The following is a 27,927-nucleotide window of genomic DNA, read 5'->3' as shown; positions in this document are numbered from 1 at the left end:
TATGTCTTGTAGCCAGGGTCCATTGGCATATTTTTCTCCTGGTGATAGCATTGTAATTAACAGATTTCTTCTATAGAGGATTCTACAGAGGATTGGGTCTGGAATTGGGAATAGGACATGGAAAGCAGGCCTCAGATTGAATTCTTGTGTTTAAATGCAATGCATCAATTTCCATACAAAATGGACCCAAGAGGATCAGTGGTTGAGGTTCACAAGAGTGTTAGGCCTAAGCATTTGCCGGAGACAAGATTTCCATCTTGAGATACATAGAAACTTTACTTAGTATGTCAGCTACAACTGTTCCTAAATCAATCTGACTTAGCAACACTTCTCCATGTCTTAGTTACATTATGCTTTGACTATGCAATGTGCTCTGAATGGAGCTGCCCTTGAAATGGGTCTGGGATCTCCAATTGGACACATGACAGGTAGGTGCTAACATGTTCATATGACCCTGATACTGATAGCCTTGCACTGCTTGCTAATTGCTTCTCAGGCTCAATTCATGAGGATGGTTATAATCTTCAAAGTCCTAAATGGTTTGGGGCCTGGCTATCTTGAAGGACTGCCTGTCTTGTTATGAGCTTGTCTGGACTTTAAGATCTTCAGAAGAAGCCTTCTTCAGAAATCTATCTACCAAGCACATGGGAGAGGGTTTCTCTTGTGTTGCTCCCAGACTGTGGAATACACTATCTTATGAGTTGCAATCTGTTTCCACTATGATTTTAAAAGAAAGTAAAAACACATGTTTCTAGGCAATCATATGATGCTTAGCTTGCCCTGCTGTGTTGGTTTATAATTTAATGGCTTTTAATATATGTTGATTTTAAAGGTTTTATAGTGGAATGGGGTTATATGTTTTGTGTGGCTTTTTCCTGTTTTAATTCTTTTTTAAAAAAAAGTTTGTAAGCTGCTGGTTGTTGTGGGTTTTTTGGGGTCTTTGGTCGTGTTCTGAAGGTTGTTCTTCCTAACATTTCGCCAATCTCTGTGGCCAGCATCTTCAGAGGACAGGAGTCAGAACTCTGTGCTCTGGTCCAGTTTGTTTGGATAGTTGAGTATTTATAGCCGTGGGATCAGCTTTTGTCCTTTTCAGGAGATGGGTGATTGTGGTGATTGGTGTATTTTTTGTTGTGGGTGTATTGTTGTGATAAGAGGAGAAATTATCTGTCACTGTGATTGATGGGTGTCGTTAGCTGGTCTTGAACGCTATCTTTAAATCAAAAGGAAGGGAATAAATAAATAAACAAATAAAGCAGTCTTACAGATTCAGAGGATGGATCCTTACAGCTATTATGTCTCTTGGCATGCTTGAGTTTCATAATCAATTTTAGTCAGAATCCAAAATACTCATGAAGGGGGGAACTCTATGTAGGTGAGAATTGTAAATTTTTCTTGCAAAGTATAGCTTTTAGCACCATGTTCAGTGTCACTTGGAAATGTCTCTCCCATGCTCATGAAGTATGATGGGTTACAGTAGATGGCTGGGACAGAAAATTGTCATGTGTAAGTATGTTATTTGGATCCCAGCCAAAGTACATGAAAGTAAATATGCCATATTTATAATGCTTAGCCTCAGAAGCAAGTTATTTTTCCCCATGGTTCTTTTCATAAAATAGCAGTTTTTAATGCAATATGTTTCATACTGAGTCTTACAATTTGTTAATAGGGTGATGAATTCACTTTTAAGAGTGTCACTGTAAGCTTTGCCTTATTGCTGTAAATTTGTATCTTATCTACTAGGATTTTTTTAAGCAAACTGTAAGTGAAATATTAAAAATGATGGAGAGGTGAGCTTTAAGTTAGCATTTATTTTCACATATTCCTCTTTGGCTAAATAATTTAGTTTTGAATTTGCCTGTATTTTTGAATATCAAATACCGTAATTTCAATAGTATAAATAACTATTTTAGCATTTCTCTTAAATGATTTTATTAGTACTTATTAATGTTAAGGTCTTATGTTAGTGGAAGTAGTTATTGCACTGTGAAGCCAATTGATATCTCACGTGGTTGATGTTTTTCTAATTTTTTATGCATTTTCTCCACAAAACAATGACACCTAAAATTTAAACTGAAACAGGCACAAAATATTTTGCAAAACAGTTCTATCCATATTCGTTCTTATATGCACTATTTGTTGTAGCTGTTTATATTATTGTATTGGGTTTTTGAAGAAGAATATAATTAGAGAGCGACCCTATGTTCATAGCTAGAAGAAAGTCCCATTGAATTAATTGTGGCTTCTGAATATACCCGCAGAAGATTGCATTATGAACCTTTCTTCTAGTTCAGAAAAATTATTCTTTCTGCAGTTGGCAAATAGAATTTACATAGAGCATTTAACAACAAAAAATCAATTTTACGTGGTGATAAAAATTCAGGATGATGTGGGTGTGGCTCCATCAGGTTAGCTTTAAAAACTGTTCATTTCTGATCTAGTAAAAGATTTTTGGGAGAGGATATTTTTTAAATGATATGTTTTTTAAAAAAATGTGTGTGATATTTTAATATATCTCCTAAACAGAAGATATATCTTGAAGGAAATATCTGCTTTAGCTGAATAATTGCAAAAAGCACAGGGGTTTCTTGATTGTGACTATCATTTACCATATAGTTGGTTGTTTATTTATTTTGGGTTTTTTGATTATTTTTCTAATCAGGTATATTAGTAGTTTACATTGGATATAGGATCTTTTCACTGTTTTTTTCCAAAATTAGTGCAAGAGTCTGTGATTTATTTCTGAAGTCCTATTAAAACTTCTTAAATGTAGGCATGATTCAGTTATACTAAAATACAGTTTCTCCTATTAAAAGCAATTAGAGTTTAAAATGCTGAACTTATAAATGAATGTGCTATTTCTGTTTGTGATGTAAGTGTACATTTAATAATATAATTAAAAGCAGCAGATATAGTGTGATTTATTGGATCATAATTTTTTACCAAACCGTAATAAAATTACAGAATAAAATAAAATCTGTGCTCAGTACACATATTTATATTTTAATATAGTGAATATTACATAAAATTAAGTAAAAGCTTTTCAGTCTTTAAAGAAAATTTTTAAAAGCCTTCCTATCAGTGAAAAACCTAGGAACTGAAGCTTTAACTTGCTAGTTTATAGATGTTTTGACAGGATATAATACACTTAAAGTAATGAATTTTTGAAATGCAGAAAGGTAAGATGAGTATGCCATTTTATATTGGAAAAGACCTTTTGAAAGAAAATGAAAGGATATGCCACACTTCAGTAGGTGGACAGATTTAATTCACCAAGGCCAGTGAGGGGGACAAGAGTTTATGTCTGTCTCATCTTTTCATTTTAGATATGATTTTTTTAAGGATACTGGTTGCTTGGTATATCTGTTAAAACATTGATTGGTTCAATTTAAGTTTTACATGCTAATTGAGCCTGTATTGTTCATCTTTAGTATTTAAGAAGCTGGCATACGCCTGTTCAGTAGATAAATTACCATTTTTTTTTGTTGAGTTGAACTGCACTAACTGAAACATTACATGCACAGTCCATATTATTTTAAAATTTGGCTCTTTTTTTGGCTGAACAGATTGCATTGTTCAGGTGGTCTCATTCTTCCCCTAAAGCATGGGATAGTGCTTTCTCAAGCCTAATACAGGTAGTTATTATAAGGTGCCGGTGTCTTACTCCTCTCAAGTCCACAATAAAAGTACAGAGCAGTTGCTCCATATTTATGTTATGCTTTAACCTTGAAAATCAGATATTTTTCTAATAGTTCAGCTCTTACTCAGGAAACCCTCTATTTGATTGTGAATAAAGGTGAATAAGCACAATACATTTTTTAAAAAAATTATTTCTTAAAATTGATTTTTTAAAAACTGCACAAGTAGATGTTATTTGGACTTAAAGTAGAAAAAGTAGACTTTTCTTTTCCTGCTGTTTTCTAGAGATGACTGATTTGCACTACTAGACATTTATAAAACAGAACCTCCTTAAGTTTTGCTGGTCTTTGGACACTAGAATATGCAACTTGATGAACTTCATTTCCTCTTTTAGAGTCTGATTCCATTAAGCATATACCAAGATTACACAACCAATAATCTTCTAACAAACCATTTTATTGGCTGTTAATTCTAGTCCTGTATGAGACTGAGATACAGAAAGGCCAATTGGAAAATGTTAATATCACATCCATGTTGCATATTGCTTGGCGAGTTATTATGAAGGCTCTGGGTCACTGAACAATTTTCCTACTTTGATTTTGTTGTTTAACTTTATAGTTCAGGCTCCATGTCAGATCAAGTTACTTTATGTCATTTAAAAAAAAAATACTATGGATCAAAATTTTATTTGATTGAACTCTTTCTTTTTGAGCAGGTATAAGTAAACATTGTATGCCCTGTTTACATTTCCTCCCAGTTACTAAAAGCAGTTGTAGTAACTTAAATTATTAAGTTAGTAACTTAATTATTAAGGGGCAGATGATTAGTGAAACATAAACTACTTCATGAAGTCTCATTAAAGGCTGGATTAAATTAAGATTAAATTGATCTGAGAATGAATTTTCCTTATGTTACAATATGCATGTGAGAGTTAATACATTTTGCTATAATTGTTTGTTTATCATTTCCTACATGTTAGTTGGAACTGGTGGTGTGAAAGTATGGTGAATTATTTGTGTTAGAACAGTGTTCCTGTTCTGTCAGTTGAGATATTTAATATTTCTGCCTAAATTGGCTTCTTTCTACACTTTTCAAGAAAACTAGCTTTAACTTTCCGTCCAAATCTAGTACCTCCTGCCTGAACTTGCAGACAAGCAATTCTATTCTCCATAGAGAATAGATTGAACTTTGATTCTGCTGCTTTGCCTTGGGACATTTCTGACCTCTATATACAAATGTGACCCACAGTGTCTTTCACTATGTGTTTTCTTCTTTGAGGTGTGTATACAGGTCCTAACATTGCCTTATTACTACATAGTGATTCTCTACTCTGGCTGTGACAGTTGGTGTAGCCTTGCAGCTTTTTTATTGAATAGAGCTAATACTAGCAGGAAGCCTCTCTACAAAAATTGAAAGATTCTATCTTGAGCACTGCCATGCAAATATGGCACATTGTAAGCTAGTGATTCTAAAACATTTGATTTTTAGCAGGCATGAGACTTCGACATTTTTGGACTCCCAGAATTCTGGGAGATAGCTAAAAACAAAAGTCTTTAGACCATCTTTTCTCACCTCCATTGGTAGCTCCATAGCCTTGACTCTCCATTCCAAAAGCATGAAACTACTCCAATGTTCCCTTGGAGTCACAATGTTTCATGGTCGTGGCAAGGCTCTGTGGGGAGTAGTTCTTTGGGAACAGATCTCTAATGAGCCTAATAGACCGTGAGACTACCTCTCCCATGATGTCTTTCAACTCCTATGAAACACTGGGGAAGTTTCCTTTATGAATTGGGGATCATAGCAACAGAGCCAAGAATAAAGATTAGAAAAGTTGGTCTGTGGACTTATAATTTTATCTCCCAGTTGGAATCTCCAAGTCCTGTGCCTAGTCTTCAAATGTTTCAGATCTTACTCTGCAGAAACACCAACTAACACCTCTAGTTGTCTGAGCTTCTGAGAGGTGGGAGTCTAAAACCAAAAGGTGATAACTAATTAGATCGTCCATGGCCTAAATTAAATCCAACAGAATGCTAGAAAAGTAACATTGTATTGTGTCATTGCATATGTAGTTGTACAATAAAAACTACATCTTTGCACTAATTGCGAAAGCATGATTCCTGGTACAATTATATCATCAGCTATGGATGTGCATATAATTATGAACTGCAGTAAGTTGTGGCAATTTATAATACTCTGATTTCCTTAAAATACTACTTTTACTAATACAGTGGTACCTCGACTTGAGAATGTCCCTACATAAGGACGATTCGGGTTAAAAACAGCACCTTTATTTAAGAACGAAAAACAGCAGATATGGATTAAATGGTTTTCAATGCATTCCTATGGGAAATGATGCTTCGACTTAAGAATGCAGTCCCAATACGGATTAAGTTCTTAAGTCAAGGTACCACTGTAGTGGCTATCTCTCAGTTGTGAACATTGCCTATCTGGAGTAATAACAAACTTTTAAATCTCCTAGTTCATAAGAGGAGTAGTCATCTCATATTCATAATAAAATGTTTACAGAAGCCTTTTGTTTCCTTGATTAAAAATAATTGTTTTGTAAGAAACTTAATTTAAATGCATTGTGGAACAACTGAACAGTCACCTTTTTTACATTCCATACCTCTAAGCATGTTGCTGAAAATTGCCTTAGTTATGATACTGTAATGCTGACATATATTGCTTGTTGCTTAACTAATGTTTTGAAGTTACATTGGGTGGAAAGGTGACATAAAAAAGATGTATACAAATCAATGTCTATGTTTGTGGAAAGACATCACATAGCACAGCACTAAAATGCTGGCATTCACCTGAACATTATATATTATTCCCTAATTAAAATGTCTAACACATTAATCCTAGCCATCCTCTCATGGAGGTAACTTGTAGATTAGAGCAATTACAATCGTGGTCTTGCCGAATTTATCATATTGCTTTATAGGGGGAAGTTGAACAAATAGCAATGATGAAACCAAAAGGACAAAGTGAACATGATGAAGGCATGCTTGAATATTTAGAAGATATAATAGGATCAGGACGATTAAAAGAGCCTATTCAAATATTATGTCGAAGAGTCGAGCTATTAAATGAACAGAGAGGTGAGAAGGTAAGATTTTGGATTACTAATTGCTATTTCTTACTGGATTTTTTCTGGACTGAACCAGTTTGGATTCTGTCAACAATTCACATGCTGTATTCACCTAATATTTTTATGGATATTGCAGTTTTGGTGTTCAGTGCCATAAAATTTTGCTTTACCTGCTTCAGTTTTTCTTATTGAATTTTGCATAAATAATTAAGCCCATCTCAGCATTAAAAAATACTGTGTATTGTGTCTAGTTGAACAGAGTTAAAATGGTGGAAAAAGAAAAGGATTCCTTAGAAGGAGAGCGGAACAAAGCACTTGAGTTTCTTTCTTTGGAAAACAAAATGTTTAAAGAAAAGAACAAGATATGTCAATACTACATGTAAGTAGCATTTTGGAATGAGTAGGAAGGTGCAATCCAGAATTTATGAAATAAATGTATACTTTATGATGAACAAATTTGACAAGAATCTGCTGTGCTATTTTCTTATTTATTTATTTATTTATTTGATTTTTGCCCCGCCCCTCTAGACAACGTCTACTTATTCACAGGAGACTAAATATTGTGACCAGACAGGCTCCCAAAGTAGAGTGTTTCTGCCACTAGTTGAAGACTTGTGTTTACTTGGACATTTTTACTGATCACCACCCTAGTCACTTAACACTTTCAAATGTTAGTGACATTAATGAAATATTTTGCAGTTCAATTGCCATTCTGTTTTATTACCTGATTGTATTTTGCAGGTTTTCGTGTTACAGTATTGTAAAACATTTTGGTACTTGGCAAATGAAAAGCAATGTGTCTTAATTTTTTTTCATGGTTGAATTAAGACTTGGTTGCCTTTAGGCCTCTATGAAATCAGTGTGAAAAGTTAGTCATGACTTGTTTTATTGAAATCAGTGGAACTTAATGTGACAGACAGAATCCAGATACATTCATCCGAAGCTACACCATTCATTCTAAATGATTCTTTGATGCACATGCACCATATACTTTTTCTTCATTGTGAGAGAATGTTCTATATTGGGCTGTGAGAATAAAGCTTTCTATTAGCAAAGTTAGTAGGAATACTTCATACAGTACATTTTGACTTAACTACATTAATGTAAAAGTCCTGTCCAGTTATTATGCTCAGAATTGTGGAGGAACGAATGAAAGGCAGGAAGTCACATAAATCTTGCCTTCTACATCCTACAAGCAGAAGTCAATAAGTCCTTTTCAAAATTAAGATCTGCAAAAGAGTCTGTAAGTGCATTCAGCTGAACATGTTTACCATATTCTTGTGGTGAGGAACCCTGAAAAGCCTGAGCTCCTGATCATGACAGAGTTATGTTTGGCTGAACATGTTTGCAGACTCCCTTATATACCTTCATGTTAAACACTGTAAAGTCTTGCTGATTCTGGGTGCAGTAGGAGAATGAGTGGAGTTTATGTCTGCACTGTAATTCTTACCACTTATTACATCTGCCACAATTTCAGGCATGATATGCATGGATATGGCTTGATTGTTACTCCAAACATGAGTGCCCATTTAATCAGTAGTACTTGTATAAGTGTTGGCTTCAGAAGCCCCATCAATTTGATAGTACCAAACAGAACAGACAATCAAATGAAGCCCTAAAGCTGCTCTCTCTCTCTCTCTCTCTCTCTGTGTGTGTGTGTGTGTGTCTAACACACACTCTTACATGAAAATCTTATACTTTTAAGGTTTTTCTGCAATATTGACTGTTTTGTTTTTTAGTTATGAACTGCAGAAACAGATAACTGAACTAGAAACACAGAAGGAAAGAATACATGAAGACACAACAGACGTCAATGAAAAAAGCAGTAAACTAGCAGATGAAATGAAAGATAAGACTAAAGCTCTGAAAGAAGTAGAAAAGTAAGTACTAGTTCTGTTATTGGGCAGGCATTAATCAATAAGATATGAATGTATGTATATGCCCTCATTTTGCTGTTATAGGCACATTGTGTAATGAACTTGACATTTTTGATCTTCAGTGAAAGTGACAAAAGTAGTTTGGCTCATGTTTCTTTTGGTTACAAAGGTAATAAGATTGTTTCCCTTTTGTTTTTAGGAAACTTAATAAAATCACAGTATTTATAGAAGAAAACAAAAAGAAATTTACACAGTTGGATTTGGAAGATGTTCAAGTAAGAGAAAAATTAAAACATGCAAAAAGCAAGTCAAAAAAGCTAGAGAAGCAGCTTCAGAAGGATAAAGAAAAGGTACAGGTCCAACTATTGAACTATAAATGTGATATAAATAATATCTGAAATGTTTGTCAATATAGTATTAAAAATAAAACCTGATGCACAGCATTAAAACAAACTGAAGTCTGTAGTCTTTTTTCTTTTAGTGAAGCATAAGTGTGCCAATGATTGCATACTGATGTTATGTGTGTTTTACTCAGAATGAAATCTTGTTGACTCCACTTGGTCTTTCTGATTAGGTATGCAGATTGTGTCCCAGTTTTTAAATGATATGTTAGTGTCTTGTTGAGAGTTTAGAAGAGTTGTCCTCACAGCATATCAGTCCATTTGACCTCTAGCTTGCTATTATGGCAACCAAAGATTAACCCATTGCAGTTAATGGGACTTATATTTGTGCGGTAAGATATGGCAGAAAGCCCAGCCCTCAGGCAGTGAACAGTTGAACGCATAAAGTAAGCAAAGAGGATTCTGGCCATAGACATAGTAAAAATCACTGGATTAGACATCTGATCTCTCACTGTTAATTCCACCATGCAGTGTTCTATACACTTAAAAACCTGCAGAGGGTTGGAATAGGGTTCTGAGCAGCAGTCAGAGTCATACAGACTGTTCTACTTGAGGGCAACTCTGGAAATTGGGCAAAAGAATCCCCTAGCAACAGTTGGCTATAAGAGCTGAATTCTGCTTTCACAACCACAGTATACCAGTCACCTTATCAGATTTATTAGCTATCCTAGAACAAATCAGTTTTTCTCTCATAAAAACGGGGGGTTTTGAGTACAGAAAATAAATATTCAGCAACCTCTTAACTGGGTACTTTGCTAGTTGTGATAATTTAGAATCATATCTGTTATGAGCTGAGTTGCTGCATTGTGTGATGTTTTTGTCCTTTCAAACGCATGCATAGTAGTGTGTAATAGATTACCTGGTGTGGATTCAAGGATGCATACAGCTGTGCACCTTGTGAAATCACCAATTTTATGCTTTTTATATATTGCCTTTGTTTTATGTGGCAACAAAGCAGCTCACTACAGAACAAAAGTAAGACTATACAATGGTGCCCTGCATAGCGACATTAATCCGTTCCAGGATTAACGTTGCTGTGTGGAAACATCGTTCAATGGAACAAAAAAAACCATAAGAATGCATTAAACCCTGTTTAATGCGTTCCTATCAGGCAAAAACTCACCGTTCAGCGAGGATCCTCCATAGGGGCGGCCATTTTCGTCGCCTTGGTAAGCGAGGAATCCCTCCAGAAAAGAACTGGAGCCATCTTCCCCGCTCCAGCCCTTCCCCCTCCCCGCCTTACAGCTGACAGGTGGGAGCTGCTGCTGCTCTTAGAAGCTTGGTAAAGGTAAAAGTAAAGGTTCCCCTTGACAATTTTTGTCCAGTCGTGTCTGACTCTAGGGGGCGGCGCTCATCCCGCTCTTCAAGCCAAAGAGCCAGCGTTTGTCCGAAGACAATCTTTCCATGGTCACATGGCCAGTGTGATTTAGACACTGAACGCTGTTTACCTTCCCACCGAGATGGTACCTATTTATCTACTCACATTTGCATGCTTTCGAACCGCTAGGTTGGCGGGAGCTGGGACAAGCAACGAGCGCTCACTCCGTCGCGTGGATTCGATCTTACGACTGCTTGGTCTTCTGACCCTGCAGCACAGGCTTCTGCGGTTTAGCCCACAGCGCCACCACGTCCCTTCTTAGAAGCTTGACTAGCAGCTAAATAGGCAGTGTAAATGCACTGCCGAAGTCTCTGAAAGCGGCTCTTTGCCTGGGTGGGGATGGGTGGGGGTGTGGCAGGGACAGGCCCGCCATCCCCCCGCCACCCCCCACCCCCTCGCGCCGCTTTCCGAAGCCTCCTGGGGCTATTTCAGCAGTAAAAATGCACCTCTAAAAGCGGCGCTTTGCCGTGGGGGTGGCGCGAGGGAGGGTGCGGGGTGGTGGTGGGCCTGTCCCTGCCACCCACCCACCCACACCCACCCCGGCAAAGCGCCGCTTTCAGAGGCTTCAGCAGTGCATTTGCACTGCCTATTTAGCTTCTAGGCAAGCTTCTAAGAGCAGCAGCAGCTCCTGCCCGTCAGCTGTAAGGCGGGGAGGGGGAGGGGCTGGAGCAGGGAAGATAGCTCCAGTTTTTTTCTGGGATGATCGCTTCCCCCCCTCATTGCAAGCTCTGCAAAAATGGAGCATTTGCGATGAGGGGGGGAAGCCATCATCGCAATGCGATTTTTCCCTATAGGAAAAATCGCAATGCGATGGCAAAAGCGATCCAAAAATCTTCATTGCTATGTGGATTCTTCGTTAAACGGGGCACCCGTTAAGTGAGGCACCACTGTAAAGAATTTTAAAATACTGTCTCCCATAGACCAAAAAACTCCTTATCAAATGACAGAGAAATGAGAAATATATATTTTTAATGACAGGATTAATCTAGCAGACAAATTAGACTTTAGCTTAAAGAAAAAGATCCTAAGGCAAATAAAACAATATGGTCTAGGACCGTCAAAGATTTCCATGGCATAGGGAATACTGCAACCTAGGGACTAATGCAGAGAAGGCTTGTCTCGCGTTCTTTACCTTTTTTGGCAGGACAGTGCTAGTGAGTTTCTCCAGTAGGATTCTAATCCCACTCCCTCAAGGGAGTGCCATTTGTATGGGCTGAATATGCCTGCATATAGACCAATATCTGGCCTTCAAGGTATTTCCTCTACTTCTAAAACAAAAGCCTGCTAGAATTATAGCTGTCAAAGCCCCTGTTTTTCTACTTAGAGGGATAGAAGTACCAGTGTCTTGGGGCTGCAACAAGTGCAGTTTCCTAAATTTAAGCACAAACAAGCTCTTGCTCTCAAAATTGGTGGATTTGTTCTTTGCTAAACCAATTATTAATGGCAGAAAAATCTAACCTTGAGTAAGAAAATTATCATGAATGGATGTGATGGGAAGAAGCACAAAACAAGTGTGAATATTATGTCTTGCTAGGTGAATCTTTATGTAAGAACATTAATACAAAATGGAGATTCATGTTGAATACACTGTCACTCTATAAAGTATAATACATAATTAGCTGCTCTAAACAATGTTCAGTTCTAAATCTATTTTTATAACTATGAATAACTATTCTACTTAATATGTAGATCTGACAGTGAACTAAGATGTTATTAATATGTGGCTGAAATATAGTATTAAATTGCAACAAGCGTAGGTGCATTGAATCAATGAAATTTACAAAGGTGATGACTCGCCAAATCCTGGCCTATTCTAGTTGTGACTTACTACTGGATTTCAGCCTTTGAATTGTTTGGTGTTTTGTATGTTAACTTTAAGTCTAATAAGACTAAAAAATTGAGTTCCCCATGCTGGGCAAATCATTCCCATAGTTGAAAAATTAACTTAATTTTTCCTTAGGTTGAAGACTTACAAAATGTTCCTGCCAATAGCAAGGCTACGATCAGCGAAGCAAAAGCTAAGACAGAGATTCTAGAAAAAGAGAAGGAAAGAGCAGAAGAAAAACTAAAAGAAGTGATGGATAGTCTTAAACAGGAAACACAAGGATTGCAAAAAGAGAAAGAGGTGTGTATTGACATTTCTAGTATATTAAGCTATTTCTTCTGTATCCTTGAAGTAATTAATCATAATTAAGCATGTAATGATCATTTAGGAAACTCACTAACTTTCTGTAAAAAATTATATAGGAATTAAAACATATTAATGATTAAAACAGATGGTTTTATTTGCCACAGCAAATGGCCATTCTTTCCAAGCAATTTGTCAAATTACACCTATCCCCATGCCTTCCTATGTCATAGCGCTGCATGTGGTCTCTGGAGATAAATCACAATATTATAGTAAATCTGATTGTAGCAGCAGTCTTACACTTTGCTCTATAAAACCAAACCATTAATACAGTTGTATTTCTGTGCTGGCAATTCTCAGTAATGCAGTGCAGCAGCACCAAAGTAGGTGGCATGTGGATATATTTTCATTTAATTTTTGTTTATACTGTTGGGGGAAGCATTATAATAGTTGCCATTTTCTTGGATTACAGAAGGAAATGGCAACTATTCTGCTTCCTCCTGACAATTCTATATATCATATACTGTTTTGATCTCAGTTTAGGAAAATGTAATTTTACTCTAACAGAAACAACAGGCAAATTTATTTACAGGTAAGCAAAACTGGTGAGTGACTGTTGATCTGTAAGCCTGGATTAAAGTATAATAGTTATTTGTTTAAGCATGAGTTGAAACTAGTTCCATGTTAATAAACTCACAACCATGAATTTAACGGATGCAGTCTACTTTGTTTAGGTACTACATATGATACACATTTCTGTCAATGGCTGAAATCCAATAGTATACAATCATAGCTAATGCCAGCATTATCAAGACACTATTTCATATTACAGGCTGGGTTTACAGGGCAGATTCTTGGAGTAGAGCAGAGGCTACAGGAAGAGAGAGAGTGTGTGGCTGATTCTGGTGGAAGGAATATGATCCAGTCAAAATATATTGCTCTTGGCTACTGTAATTAACATGATTCAAATAATGGATTAGAATTTAAGAAATGTAACCTTTTTCACTTTTTTAATTAGTTACATTTATATCTCCTTTCCTCCACTGAGCTTAAGGCAGTATATAGTGGTGCCTCGCTTAACAGGCGCCCCGTTTAACGACAAAATTGCATAGCGATTAACTTTTTTTGATCGCTTTTGTGATCTTTGCGATGTTCGCAAAGTGATGAATTTTTAACAACTGATCGGCGGTTCCAAAATGGCCACCGGTTTAAAAAAAGGCTGCCTGCTGTTTTCTGGGATGGATTCCTCGCTTACCGGGCAGCAAAAATGGCCACCGTATGGAGGATTTTCGCTTAAAGGTGAGTCTGAAGCCCATAGAAACGCATTGAAGGGGTTTCAATGCATTCCTATGGGCTTTTTAATATCGCATAGCGACGAAATCGCTTTGCAGCAATTTTTGCTGCACCGATTATCGTCGCTATGCAAGGCACCACTGTATATAGCTTTCCTGTCCTCTTTATTTTCACAGCAATTATGTGAGAAAGATCAGGTGATGAGATAGATCCTCTTAAGAGCTTGATACACTGAACACTGCAGCACATAGTATAGTTATGTAAAGATCAGGTGAAATTTTCCTTGGAGGAAACAACTTGGGAAGTTTCAGAGGGTGCCAGCTGAACCAGTGGAGGGGGCTTCTATCTTATCTCTCAAATACAAGTAGGTAGAGTGATTGTCTTTTGGCATAGTTTTCATTTAGAAGTCTGATCAGTTCCAGTCAATAAGGAGAGGACCCTCCAGAGAGAGTTACAGATACCGCCATGTTGCTTTTGACTGGTTGAATTGTTCAGTGAGCTAGGCATCTGCTTGCAGTGCTGGAGGGTTTGAGTTTGATTCCCTACTGTGTAGGGAAAACCAGCCTATATAGTGTTGGGTAAGTTGCACAGTCTCAGGGTGCCCCAGAAGAAGGGAGCAATAAAGCATTTCTGAGTACTGTATAATTAGAAAATCCTGGAAAAAATCACCATAATCCACAGTTGATCTGATGGCACACAATTGTTGTTGTTGCATTGCTTTCGATAGTAGATGAAGTCATTTAAATAGTTTTTAAAAACCTCATTTGTGTTAACTTTTTGTAGGAGAAAGAAAAAGAACTGATGGACTTTAGCAAAATAGTTAATGAAACACGGTCAAATATGGATGTTGCCAAGTCAGAACTTGATTTGTACCTTAGCCGTCATAATATTGCATTATCTCAGCTACAAGCAGCAAAAGAAGCTCTTCAGTCTGCTTCAACAACACGCAAGGAAAGATTAGCTGCTATCAAAGTTCTAGAGTCAAAACTACCTCAAGCTGAAGATGAATTAAGCAAGGTAAGATTTGATTTAAAATTTCCTTATATTTATGAAATGCATAACTTATTAAATATCATATGTAGTCGGAAAATTTTAAGCTCTGTTCAGTTGTGCTTCAATGTGTTGGGATCCCATGTCCTTTGAGGGGAGCATGCTAGCTCTGCTCTCTCCATTGTTTTTTTAATCATGGAAATTGGACTATCAGAAGAGGGGAAGGCTGATGTACACATGCAAAACCTCTTCATATGAACCAAACATTCCAGCAATCAGGGTTCTGGCTCTTGTGAATAGGCTTCCTGGGTAAAGCTGCCTTCCTTTCTTCAGACATCCCATTTCTGTGATTTGAAATGGTGGAGGTGGGGGTTAAGATGCTTCAGTCATTAATTTTGAGCTCCATGGACTTTAAAACACACTTCAGTGGTTTAGCATTAAAACTCTCGGAACCATAAGTACTATAATCTTTTTTATGGCCGGAATGCAAAGGAAAATGGTAACTACTACAACGTTTTTCAAAATGAAGCAAAGTTTGTGTGATATTTAATAATACACTTGAAATCTCAACTGGGTGATATGGAGGCTCTTGATCAGAATATTTCTGCACAGCTGAAGGAATGTAGGGTGTTAATTAACAGATTACAAAAAGAAACTAAGATCCAGAATAAATGGTTTTGCAGTTCTACTGGTGAACAGTGCTTTTTTTTTGCTCCTAAATATGATCCTGTTCCTTGGTGCTTTCTCCGCTATGTTTGTTCTCTCTTCAGCATTCTTCTTTGCTTTGCCTTCTATTCTTCCAGTGTCAGAAAGGAAGGAACCAAAGGAGAATAGCAACCATTTGTGCATTATGCATGTACTGATTACTTGGGTATATGAAAAGAGTTTCTAGAAGTTGGGATTTATGTAGGTGTGAAGAAAGGATTTGTCAGACTGGATTTCTACTAATATTAGGGTCAAATTGTGAAAATAATACATACCCCTAGTCCCTCCTCCCATAAAAATATTAACTGAAGAATCCATTTGGAGGACTACTGTTGGACAGTGTCAGTTTGTGCAAGCAATTGTCCTTGTCTTCAAGCATGTATAAGGAAGTGCCTGATACTTCCCTTAGAAAATAATGCCATTTGTCCACTAGGTAGTGAAGTTTCCTGGCTTAGATGCCTGTCTAGTAGCCACAGCTCAGTGTTGCCGCCCCCACTACATGATATGGGCAATGATTAGCCTGCAATGGATTCCTGAAAATGCAGAACTTCCTGTTGCACTTTTGCTGGCCTGTCCAGCTCTGTCTCCCTCTGTGGTGCATTTCAGACCCATAATACCACGTATGTATGCCATGGGGCTTTCTCCTCAGTAGCATTAAATAGGAACTTGCATAAAGAAAGACTCAAGTAAACCCCCCTTTGCTTGAGTTATGTTTAAAGATTCAACTTTCAGATGCAGTTGTTGTGATATGTATTATGGACATATGCATTCCTTCTAATTTTATCTTCAAATAAATGGTTTGATCAATCCCATTTTGCTTTAACAAAAAAAGCTCTATAATGTTCCAGTAAGATGGCATCTGCTACCAAAAATGGGATGTGGTGACCTCTGAACGATTGGAAATGTTTAGATGAGAACTTACCTGCAAGAATTGCCATTCTGTTCTCTGGGACAATGTTTTTTTTTATTTGATTTGTAAGGTATTTTTGAAAGAACTGTGCCAAGAAATTTAATATTTAGCAGAGAAGGATGATAAGCAAAATATATAACCATGACTCAGAATATTAAATACAAAATCGTATAGCAGAATGTGGTTGTATGTATATAAATACATATTTTTTACATTGGTACTGATTGTCTCCTGCCAACCTAGCAGTTTAAAAGCATGTAAAAATGCAAGTAGATAAACCTCGGTGGGAAGGTAACGGCGTTCTGTGTCTAGTCATGCTGGCCACGTGACCACGGAAACTGTCATCGGACAAACACTGGCTCTGTGGTTTGAAAATGGGGATGAGCACTGTGCCCTAGAGTCAGACACGACTGGACTAAATGTCAAGGGGAAACCTGACCTTTACTGATTGTAGAAACATGGGTAGTTGTAAAATTGTAAGATACTTTAATAACTCTTGGAATCATGTATATATGAATTAGATATTTATGTGAAATAATGACATTATTTGTAATTGTAGGTAAGATTTTAAAAAAATTTCCTGTATGCTAAATCAGACTTCAATCAATTTAGGTCAGTGAAAAATTGGCAGATTCAAATTTTTTCAAAAGACCCACATCACTGGCCTTACAGTGCCATTGTGCAGCCGGTAGGTAATTGTCTCTAGCTGATAGAAGGTGATTGCATTTCCCCCCCTTCATTTGTTGTCATTGCTTTACAGAGTGCCAAGTAATTCTGTGGCTTATGGTAGTTACCAGTAAGTAGTTAAGATAATTTATTCTGCATAATACATGCAATGGACCCTCGACCTACGGAATTAATCCATATTGGAACGGTGGCCGCAGGTCGAAAATTCCATAATTTGAGGGTTCGTTTCCATAGGAGTGCATTGAAACCCCATTAATCCGTAACCCGCTCAAGAAAAAATACCCCCCACAAAAAATTGAAAATAAACACCTTACCTGTCCAAAGCCTTTTCTCCATTGTTTTCTCCATTGAAAGCCTTTGAACGGACCATTCAAAGGCTTTCAATGGAGAATTTAAAAAATCACCAAAAATTAACAACGACTCAGAACAACACCAAATTAAGTTTGCATAGGGTTCAGGGGGTGGGCTAACGATTGCAAGCATTTAAAACAGGTTTCTAACAGTTTGAGACACTTTTACAGGAGCGAAAAAGGGACATCGTTAAGTGAAATTCCCCCATAGAGAACATCGTTAAACGATGGGGGAAATTCCTCAAAGAAACCCATCGCTGTGTGAATTCATCGTTGTATGAAGCAATCGTTATGCGAGGCACCACTGTATAACTTAAAGGCTCAAACACTCCGATTAGTTTCTTTTATCATTTGTCTCTGTTAAATCAAAGCTGTAACTTGCCATGCAGTCAAATAATTTAGTTCTTTGTATTAGAATTCATACTTACATTGATTGTGATTATGGCAGTAGTATAAATAAATTAGACTGACATTTCCAAAAGTAGAGTTTGTCACCAGTAATTTTTTTAGAAAGTAGTGGTTTTGTCTAACCTTATCCTTTTCTATTCAGCTAAAGTTAAGTGTCCAAGAGTTTATGCTTCACTTAAGCAAATGCAAAATGTTATGTACAGCTGTCATGGTGTTTGCAACTTTAAAGCTTAAGTCTTATCAAACCACCTGTGGATTGTTTTTCTTTTCAGAAAATGAATGAACTAGAAAATCTTGTAAAAGATGAAACAGACATAAAAAATGATGTTCGAGGCCTACGTCAGAAAGTGGAAGAAGCAAGAAGTTCATTGGCAGTGAATAAAAGCCGAGGGAAAGTACTTGAAGCTTTAATCCAGCAGAAAAAGTCTGGTAATATCCCTGGAATATATGGAAGATTGGTAAGTTTTTCTTCCTGTCCCCTTACATAATTTTTTTCCTTCCCTTCTTTTGGTAGGAATTCATAGAATAACTATGCTTTGTAGATAGAATGCATTTGGCAGAAAGAGTTATTAGCACTCTTGTTAGTTTGATCATTCAGTCATTGTCATCTATTGCGAGGAAGTACAGATAGTGTGTAGTAGAGTAAAACTGTGAACAAAGAGATTGTATCAGACGAAAAAGAAAGACCACGTATTGACATCAGCAAGACTCGCAATCAAAGAAAAGTGGAGGAATTTGCCCAAGCGCTTGAGGAAACCCATCAAGGTCCTGCTGATGCAAACGCTCCTGAACGATGGGAACATTTCAAGAATGCTGTGTATATAACACCATCTTGTCCACCTTTGGCAAGAAGACCAAAAAGATGGGTGACTGGTTCAAAGCCCATTTGGAGGAGTTGATGCCAGCCATCAAGGATAAGAGGAGAGTTCTAGCAGCATACAAAGGACATGAAGGATGCAAACATCGGCACATTGTACAAGAACAAAGGAGACGGGTGACTGCAATAACTACCGTGGCATCTCTCTTCTTAGTGTTGTAGGGAGGCTGCTTGCCCGTGTTGTGCTGAAGAGGCTCCAGGTGCTTGCAGACAGAGTCTATCCAGAATCACAATGTGGATTTCGAGCTAATAGATCACCACTGACATGGTATTCTCCCTCAGACTGTTGCAGGAGAAATGCAGGGAACAACAACAGCCACTCTTTGTGGCCTTCATAGATCTCACAAAGGCCTTTGATTTGATTAGCAGGGATGGCCTTTTTAAAATACTTCCCAAGACTGGATGTCCACTTCAGCTCTTTAACATCATCAGGTCCTTCAATGAGGGGATAAAAGGCACTGTAGTTTTTGATGGCTCAGTCTCAGATCCCTTTGACATCTGAAGCGGAGTGAAATAGCTGTGTCCCCGCACCAACCCTTTTTGGGATCTTTTTTGCTGTCATGCTGATGCATGCCTTTGGAACTGCAACAGAAGGTGTCTATCTCTGGACCAGATCAGACGGAAAGCTCTTTAATCTCTCTAGATTGAGAACGAGGACCAAAGTCCAGCTAAAATGTATGCGGGACTTCGTCTTCGCAGATGATGCAGCCATTGTTGCCCACTCTGCTGAAGACCTCCAACAACTCATGAATCATTTTAGCAAGGCCTGCCAAGACTTTGGACTAACCTGAAGAAAACACAAGTCATGGGCCAGGGCATGGATTCACCACCCTCCATTATCATCTCCACACAAGAATTGGAGGTTGTTCATGACTTTGTGTACCTTGGCTCAACAATCTATGACACTCTCTCCCTAGATGTTGAACTGGATAAACACATTGGCAAAGCAGCTACCATGTTCTCTAGACTCACAAAAAGAGTATAGCTTAATAAGAAGCTGACGGCATATACCAAGATCCAGGTCTATAGAGCCTGTGTCCTGAACACACTCCTGTATGGCAGTGAATCCTGGACCCTCTGTGCACGACAGGAGAGGAAGCTGAACACTTTTTTTTTTATTAGATTTATACCTTGCCCCTCTAGACCATGTCTACTCGGGGCAGCTTACAAAATAAAATAGATCAATATAAAAATATATAATCATAAAATACAATTGCAGTATTAAGACAATTAATTTAAGGAAGGATTATCAAGATGGGATAACATAAGAGAAAATAAAAGAGCCTTAGTTGACTGGAGGGAAGGCCTGCTTAAATAACCAAGTTTTTAACTAGCTTTTAAAAACACCCAGTGAGGGTGCCAGCCGAATTTCTGTTGGAAGGGTGTTTCACAGCCGAGGGGCCACCGCCGAGAAAGCCCGGTTTCTAGTTTTTTCCTTCCGGGCCTCTCTCGGCGTCAGACCCCTCAGCCATCCCTGCTGGCTATGACGGGTAATTCGGGTAGATCTGGGTGGGAGAAGACTATATGCCAAATATTGAGGTCCCAAACCATTTAGGGCTTTATAAGTAATCATTAGCACTTTGAAGCCAACGCGGAAACGGATGGGCAACCAGTGCACAGCGAGAGGTGAAAACAAACAAAATAAAAGAGAAAAGGAAGGGGGGGAGGGAAAGAAGAAAACAGACCGAAGCTGGAGAGAATGCTCCCGTTCTATATGCATTGTCTCTGATGCATATTTGGTATCACCTGGCAGGACAAAGTTCCAAATAGAGTAGTACTAGAATGAGCTGGAATTTTTAGCATGTATACATTACTGAAACAGCGATGTCTACGTTGCTTGGGCATGTTCTGGGAATGGCTGATGGTCGGATTCCAAAAGATCTCCTGTATGGAGAATTAGTGCAGGGAAATCGCCATAGAGGGAGACCACAGCTGTGATACAAGGACATCTGCAAGCGGGATCTGAAGGCCTTAGGAATGGACCTCAACAGATGGGAAACCTTGACATCTGAGCGTTCAGCCTGGAGGCAGGCGGTGCATCACGGCCTCTCCCAATTTGAAGAGACCCTTGTCCAATAAGCCAAGGCAAAGAGAAAGTCACAAAAGCAGCAAAATCAGGGAGCTGGACAGGGGACAGATTGTATTTCTCTTCAGTGTGGAAGGGATTGCCACTCTCGAATTGGCCTCCTCAGCCACACCAGACGCTGTTCCATGTCCTCTATACAGAGCACATTACCGTAGTCTTCCGAGACTGAAGGACGTCTAACTAACAGATAATCTTGATGTACGAAAAGATTATTTCTGAATGGAATAAAGTTAAAGTCTTATATAAAATTGTCCATTCTAAATAGAAGGTAAATAAAAGAATTAGGTTTTAAGGAGAAAAGCCATAAGTAAAGACAAAGACCCTAAAACGTTGTTGAGATAAGTCACCTCAGAAGGAGATATGTCAAAGTGTGGATTTTAAAGCCACTTTATGCTTACAGCATCAGCACTCTTTAGTGTTAAGGGAACATGTTAAGATACTTGGCAACAGTTTTGTTTGGAATCCTTGGTTGCAATAAAGCTGCCTTCATCCACGTGTGAATTTTTTTCCTGCAGGCACTGGGGTCTTCTTACATGGTGGTGGATTGTGCCCCCACTCACCCCAGATGCAGCTGTGAAACTTTTCCCAAAGTATCCTTTGTAAGAAAGCATAGCTACTTTTAGAAGCCAGGCACCATTGAGGGAAGTTTGTGGATCTGGGCCCTGTTCTGAATTCCCTTCGCCATTTGTGATCTTTTGACATAATGCATACTCTTATTTAATCGCTTCTTTCTGTAGGTTTCTAGTCTATCTTAAATCAGTCCACTTGAGGGGTTAATGGGGAGGGATCATTGTTTTGAATGAAGTAACTCAAGCATATCCTTAAGTATGGGAGGGCAAGGCCTTTTTAATTAAATCAAAGTTACCTTTGCCACACAAGTCTGGCACTTAGGTGTACCTAACTCTGCTACGGACTGTGGCTGCTGTCTCTGCACTTTCTAATTTTATGCCAGTATTGTGAAGATTAATCTTGGAAGTAAACAGCATAATTATTTGAATAAATGTTCCTATTTGCTTGAAAGTGAATTGCATTTAGACCAGTGGGTGAATATGCTTAGAATTAGATGCTCATGTGTACTCTTACTTAAGTGATACATCCTCTCTTTTTTTCCCTCAATAGGGTGACTTGGGGGCTATAGATGAAAAGTATGATGTTGCAATTTCATCATCATGTGGAGCATTAGATCACATAGTTGTGGATACAATAGATACGGCTCAAGAATGTGTTAAATTCTTAAAAATTCAAAACATTGGAGTGGCAACTTTTATAGGGCTTGACAAGGTTTGTATTTGTTGTTATGGATCTTGAAGTTGAACAAATGTTGACATATGGAGATGCCTACAGTTATATTCCAATCACAGTTCTCTCCAATACTTTCTAGTTTCAACTTGCACATACAGTAAATTAGTTTTACATGCAGTACAAAGATTTATTGGACCCACGGTATCTCGAAGAATCTTGATACAAACTGAGTGTGTAGTGAAATAAGTGCAAATTGGTAAAAGAAATTCACTTATTTGTAATTTTTTTCAAGTGGGACATTCCTATTAAGCTGTTGAGATACGTTGGATCTCCTCCATTAATTACAATGGTACCCAGTATACATGTTAGGTATTTTCTTTCTTTTGTATTTTTTCCTCCAGGGCTTCTTGATAATCTAATTGATTGGTTATTTGTTTCCTTACAATTAAATATCACATTAAACTGTATACATTGTGGGTCTGATGGCAATTTTAATTGTATCTTAATTGTATTTTAATTATTTTATCTTTTACTGTATTGAATTTTAATTATTGTAAGCCGCCCAGAGACCTCTGGGTAGTGTGGGCGGCATATAAATTGAATAAATAAATAAATTGTGTGGATCATAGCAAATTCACAACAGAAAGAAGACAATAACTGCTGAAGTTGACGTTTTTAAAAGGTTTTTAAAATGACAGTACCATTGACCTATGAGAAAGGGCATATCCGGTTTGTTAAGGCCCTTTAGAGGTAGTTATTCGTGTCTTCGCTATACAGCCAGACAGTAAGAAAAAAGTGTGGATGTTGTGCTATGCCCTAGAAGAAGTGATCTGATAAATTACTGCAGATTTTTAATTTAATGTAACTTTGCAACTATTAGATGTAGTTTATGTCATCTCAGTGAGGAAACTAACCTCATTGAAGGATGTGGTATTAAAAAAAGATTATTTTTGCTGTTCAGATATCCAGTTGTTTCAAAAATTATGTTGTATATAATTTTTTAACTGATGGGTCTAATTGTGGAAATTCCAGTGCATTCAATTTGCTTTTGTGCAGGACTTAAAATTTGTTGTGCAGGGGTGGTGGTGGTGGTGTGTGTGTGTGTGTGTGTGTGTGTGTGTGTGTGTGTGTGTGTGTGTGTGTGTGTGTTCCCCCTCCCTACAATGACATCAGATCATATATTTACTCCTAGGTGGGATTCTCAAAGGGATCCATTTAACTATAGTAGCAGTTTGATACAGTAAAAATAAAAAGGGTTTCTTAAAGGTTTAGATATGAGTATTATTTGCAGATAAAATAAAATGCTGCTGTAAAAGATAACTTTCTCTAGACATTAGATATCCACCATGTTGCTGATTACTTTTTTTCTGTACAAGTTTTAAAATCAGTTAATAACAGTGTGTATTATATGGAAGGAAATATTGAAATAGTAATCTGAACAGGTTTTCTAGGAGTTTCTGTATTATCTGCTGCATTGCATGTACACAGATCAGGAAGATATAGATTTAGTTGTCCAGTGCTATGCACAGAAAGAAATTTGTTCTGTCTTATTTATGGAAAAACTCTAGGGACAGTATTATATACATATTACTAGGCATGCGGCTGGGCCTCACCAAGCCACAGCTGCTTCTGTGATACACTTTGTACAATAGTACATACATTTGAGTAGGATACTGGACTTTGTTTTCATGTGGCTTTCAAAGTCCTTGTTCCTGTTGCTTTGTATTTATCCATTTTCTACTGTATTATGTACTAATTCATAATAACTCATCCATGGCTATTACACTCATCCATGCTTGTTACAAAGATCTTCCATATTTGCATACAGTGGAGTCTCAACTTACGAACGCTCCACTTACAAACTTTCCGACCTACGGACTTCTCCGGCCGCAATATTTTACTTCGACTCGCGGCCGGAGAATTGACCTATGGACCAGAAGGGGGAGGCAGGGAAAGCGCCCAATTCAAATTTGGTGCTTTCCCCGCCTCCCCCTTCCAGTCCGTAGGCGGTAGGTCGTGCCTCCGGATGCCTTGCAGGGCTTCTCTGCCGCCATGGGAGGCATCTCGGAGGTCCCTGCCACCGCCGCTAGTGCTTTGGAGCCACTATCGGCAGCGGGGGGGGACCTCCGAGATGCCTCCCATGGCGGCAGAGAAGCTCTGCAAGGCATCCGGAGGTCCCCTGCTGCTGCTGCTGCTGCTGCTGCTGCTGCTGCTGCTGCTGCTGCTGCTGCTGGAAGCTGAGCCATGCTGGGCAACCCAAGCCATGCTCGGATGGAGGTCCCCTGCTGCCGCCACCAGGAACCAAGCTGAGCGGGGCAACCCCAGCCATGGTTGGACTCCCAGGAGTCCGAGCATGGCTGGGGTTGCCTGGCGCAGCGCGGCTCCAAGTGGCAGCAGGGTAGGGGGTGTCCGGATGCCTTCCATTGCTTCTCCGCCTGGAAGTCATCCGGACACCCCCACCCCACTCTGCTGCCGCTGCTAGGAGCCTTCGAAGCTCTCAAAGGGCTTCTTCCAATGTCAGGGGGGGAAGCCTTTTGAGAGCTTGGAAAGCAAACAGGCAGGGAGAAAAAGGCTGGAGAAGCAGGGTGGGGTGGGGGTGTCCGGATGCCTTCCAGGCGGAGAAGCAATGGAAGGCATCCGGACACCCCCTACCTTGCCGCCGCTTGGAGCTGCGCCGGGCAACCCCAGCCATGCCCGGACTCCCGGGAATCCAACCATGGCTGGGATAGCCAGGCGTGGTTTGGCTCCTGGTGCCAGCGGGAAGCTGCGCCCCGCAACCCAAGCCATGCTCAGACTCCTGGGAGTCCAACCATGGCTGGGATAGCCGGGCGAGGCTCCCGGCGGCGGACCTCCGAAGGCCTTCCCCACCACCATGGGAGGCCTCTTGGATGTCCCCCCCCCACTGCCGATAGTGGTTCTGAAGCACTATCAGCAGCGGGGGGGACCTCCGAGAGTGCTCCGGCAGCAGCGCCGAAGCCCTCAGAGTCCTCCGGCAGCCTCGATGGCTGCGGCGGGGGACATCCGAGAGGCCTCTGGCAGCCGCGCCGAAGCCCTCAGAGTCCTCCAACAGCAGTGATGGCAGCGGCAGGGGACCCTTGAAAACTTTGAAAAGGTAAGGTGATTTTTAAAATATTTATTTTTAATTTTTGTGGGAGGGGTTCTTGGGCCAGATACGGATTAATAGGTTTGCAATGCATTCCTATGGGGAATGCATTTTCGACCTACGGACTCAGTTCCAATACGGATTAATTCCGTAGGTCGAGACCCCACTGTACAGAGCAGGCATACGCACAGCGAAATGTTGACGTCTTGTAATTTTAATTGTTGATTTACTCAATTATGAAGTACATGGCAAAATGACTGAGTGTTGTAACAACCTAGCTAATTTTTTTCCTCCTAGTTTGTATAAGTAATTGACAGGGAAAATCTATTCATGTGAATTGTTAGAGGACAGCTTTATAGATACCATGGACTATTTATTATTTTATTTATTCATTTGATTTATACCCCGCCCCCCCCCCAGACAGCGTCTCCTTGGGGCGGCTTACAAAATCATAAAATATCATTAAATAACAATAAAAACATCACAAATAATCAAAAATAAATAACATACATAATCATATAAACATTTGAACAATAATATAGTGTGATCAAGATGGGGAATAAAAGAAGAGAAAAATAGAATTCAAGAATTGACAGGAGGGAAAGCCTGCCTGAAGAGCCAAGTTTTTAAATGGCTCTTAAAAACACCCAGCGAGGGAGCCAGGCAGATCTCTGATGGAAGGTCGTTCCATAGTCAAGGGGCCACTGCCAAGAAGGCCCGGTTTCTTGTTCTTTCTTTCCGGGCTTCTCTCGGCGTTAGGCCCCTCAACCGACCCTCCTACCTATGCTGAGTAATCGCACATTACTACCACAAGACACATTTCTAGAGGAGATTAGGTCTGGACTTTCACTAGTCACATTTAGATTAAACTTGAGGCTATTGTTGTTTGGATATATGAGAAGACTCACTGGCAGAAATAATAATTTTAGGAAAAGTAGAAGAGAGAATAACTCAGTAAAGATCCATGGCCTTTAGTTTGCAAGACCTGAGCAGATCTATTAATGACAATGTTATGGTGACCCTTTCTTAGTTCATAGGGTCACCATAAGTCAGATGCAACTTGATATGTAACAGAAGTACAGTACCTGCTTTTTAGAGTTTTAAATCATCATTCTTTATTACAGTCACAGACCAGCAAGATTATAAAAAAACACAACATACAGAAAGAACTGCTATATGTAGTATGTGAATCCTTCTTTCAAGGTGATTGCAACATTTTCTCTCTAGTTCTCATAGTAATCAATAAAATTTTAGATACCCTGTCAGTAATATAAATGGACACACCCTCTAAGCAAGATATTAACAAATCTGTGAGGCTACCATGCAGAGAGAGACCCATTAGTGGAGAGATTAACTCCTTTCTACAACCATACATTTAAATGGTCTTAGTATCTAGTTTGACCAATCTCCGGGAGGCAGTGGAAGACAGGAGGACCTGGTGTCTGGTCCATGGGGTCACGAAGAGTCGGACATGACTTAACGTCTAAACAACAAAAAGTATCTACAGTCATTAGCATGTATTTTGTTGCATTTTATATATATAGAAAAAATAATATGACAATAGTAATGTAGAAGAGAGACACTAACTATGAATATTAAATGCATGTACAATGATCTTTTTTGTGTCTCATCCTTCAGATGGCAGTATGGGAGAAAAGTATGGGCAAAATCCAGACTCCTGAAAACACTCCCCGTCTGTTTGACATGGTAAAAGTTAAAGATGAGAAAATTCGCCAAGCTTTTTACTTCGCATTACAAAATACTCTGGTAGCCAATAACCTGGATCAGGCTACCAAAGTTGCATTTCAAAAAGACAAGAGATGGAGAGTTGTAACTTTGCAGGGTCAAATCATAGAACAGTCAGGTATTTTTAACATACAAAATTGTATTTAAAAACTGAACCTGAATGTGAAATTAGGAGGTCTAATTTATTTATTTTTTGTTGACCATTCCATAGGGACAATGACTGGTGGTGGAGGAAAAGTAATGAAGGGTAGAATGGGATCCTCTGTTATACTTGAGACATCAGAAGATCAGGTTAGTGTACCTGGGATATGTTTGCCTGAAAAGTTACTAACGTTCAAGTACACAAGTGGGCAGTGGGTGCCATTATGTTCTTCCTTTTTCTTGATATTAAAACTCTTCTGAAATTAGTTGAACTAAGGAAATATGGAATACAGTGATGCCTAGACTTACAATCATAATCCGTTTCAGAAGATGGAACGGAAGTCGAAATGGTCGTAAGTTGGTCGTGAGAACATAATCTGTTTCGGCCACATACAAAAAATACCCCTCAAAAAATGAAATAAAAATAAAACACTGCAAGCCCCAAAGGGCTGCAAAAAAAACTATCCCAAAAATAAACAGTGCAAGACCCACGCTGGGACTGCAGAAAAAAATATCACAAAAAAAACACAAAACAAAACATCACAGAAACATAACACACACACACCAGCCAAAACCCACCCAGAACAGTTTTTTAAAAAGGAAAAAACAGCACCTTACCTTACCAGGCAGTCCAAAGCCTCCTCCAATGGCACTCACTCCCCAGCTGCCACTAAGGCGGCGGTGGGGCCAGCTATGGCGGAGGCCGGGGGAGCAGCTGGAGGTCCTGGCTAAGAGGAGCCTCTCCTTCCAGCAGGACGTGGGCGCAGCCAGGATGGCAGCCTGGCTCCAGCAGCTGCTTGTCTCAGCTCCTCGCTGCCCTCCGCGGGGCCAATGTCACCGCTGGCTCCTGTTCCTTGGCATAGTGGTGGAGGGGACCC

The 27,927-nt window shown here is 39.1% G+C and overlaps 1 protein-coding gene across 3 annotated transcripts in view; it reads left to right on the top strand.

Moving 5' to 3' along the window:
* The window catches only part of SMC4 (structural maintenance of chromosomes 4), a 51,524-nt gene that overhangs the window by 9,208 nt on the left and 14,389 nt on the right, over positions 1 to 27,927 (top strand). For all 3 annotated transcript variants that reach the window (XM_072996136.2, XM_078389039.1, XM_020791767.3), the window contains 10 exons: positions 6,581 to 6,745; positions 6,979 to 7,106; positions 8,467 to 8,607; positions 8,804 to 8,954; positions 12,344 to 12,508; positions 14,588 to 14,821; positions 18,127 to 18,312; positions 21,937 to 22,098; positions 26,801 to 27,026; positions 27,120 to 27,199. In XM_072996136.2, coding sequence (XP_072852237.2) covers positions 6,581 to 6,745; positions 6,979 to 7,106; positions 8,467 to 8,607; positions 8,804 to 8,954; positions 12,344 to 12,508; positions 14,588 to 14,821; positions 18,127 to 18,312; positions 21,937 to 22,098; positions 26,801 to 27,026; positions 27,120 to 27,199 — 1,638 coding nt within the window. The remainder of the gene's footprint in view (positions 1 to 6,580; positions 6,746 to 6,978; positions 7,107 to 8,466; positions 8,608 to 8,803; positions 8,955 to 12,343; positions 12,509 to 14,587; positions 14,822 to 18,126; positions 18,313 to 21,936; positions 22,099 to 26,800; positions 27,027 to 27,119; positions 27,200 to 27,927) is intronic.

This window comes from Pogona vitticeps, chromosome 3, assembly GCF_051106095.1.
Source record: "Pogona vitticeps strain Pit_001003342236 chromosome 3, PviZW2.1, whole genome shotgun sequence".
Classification (NCBI taxonomy): Eukaryota; Metazoa; Chordata; class Lepidosauria; order Squamata; family Agamidae; genus Pogona; species Pogona vitticeps.
This window is presented reverse-complemented; position numbering and strand designations above follow the sequence as displayed.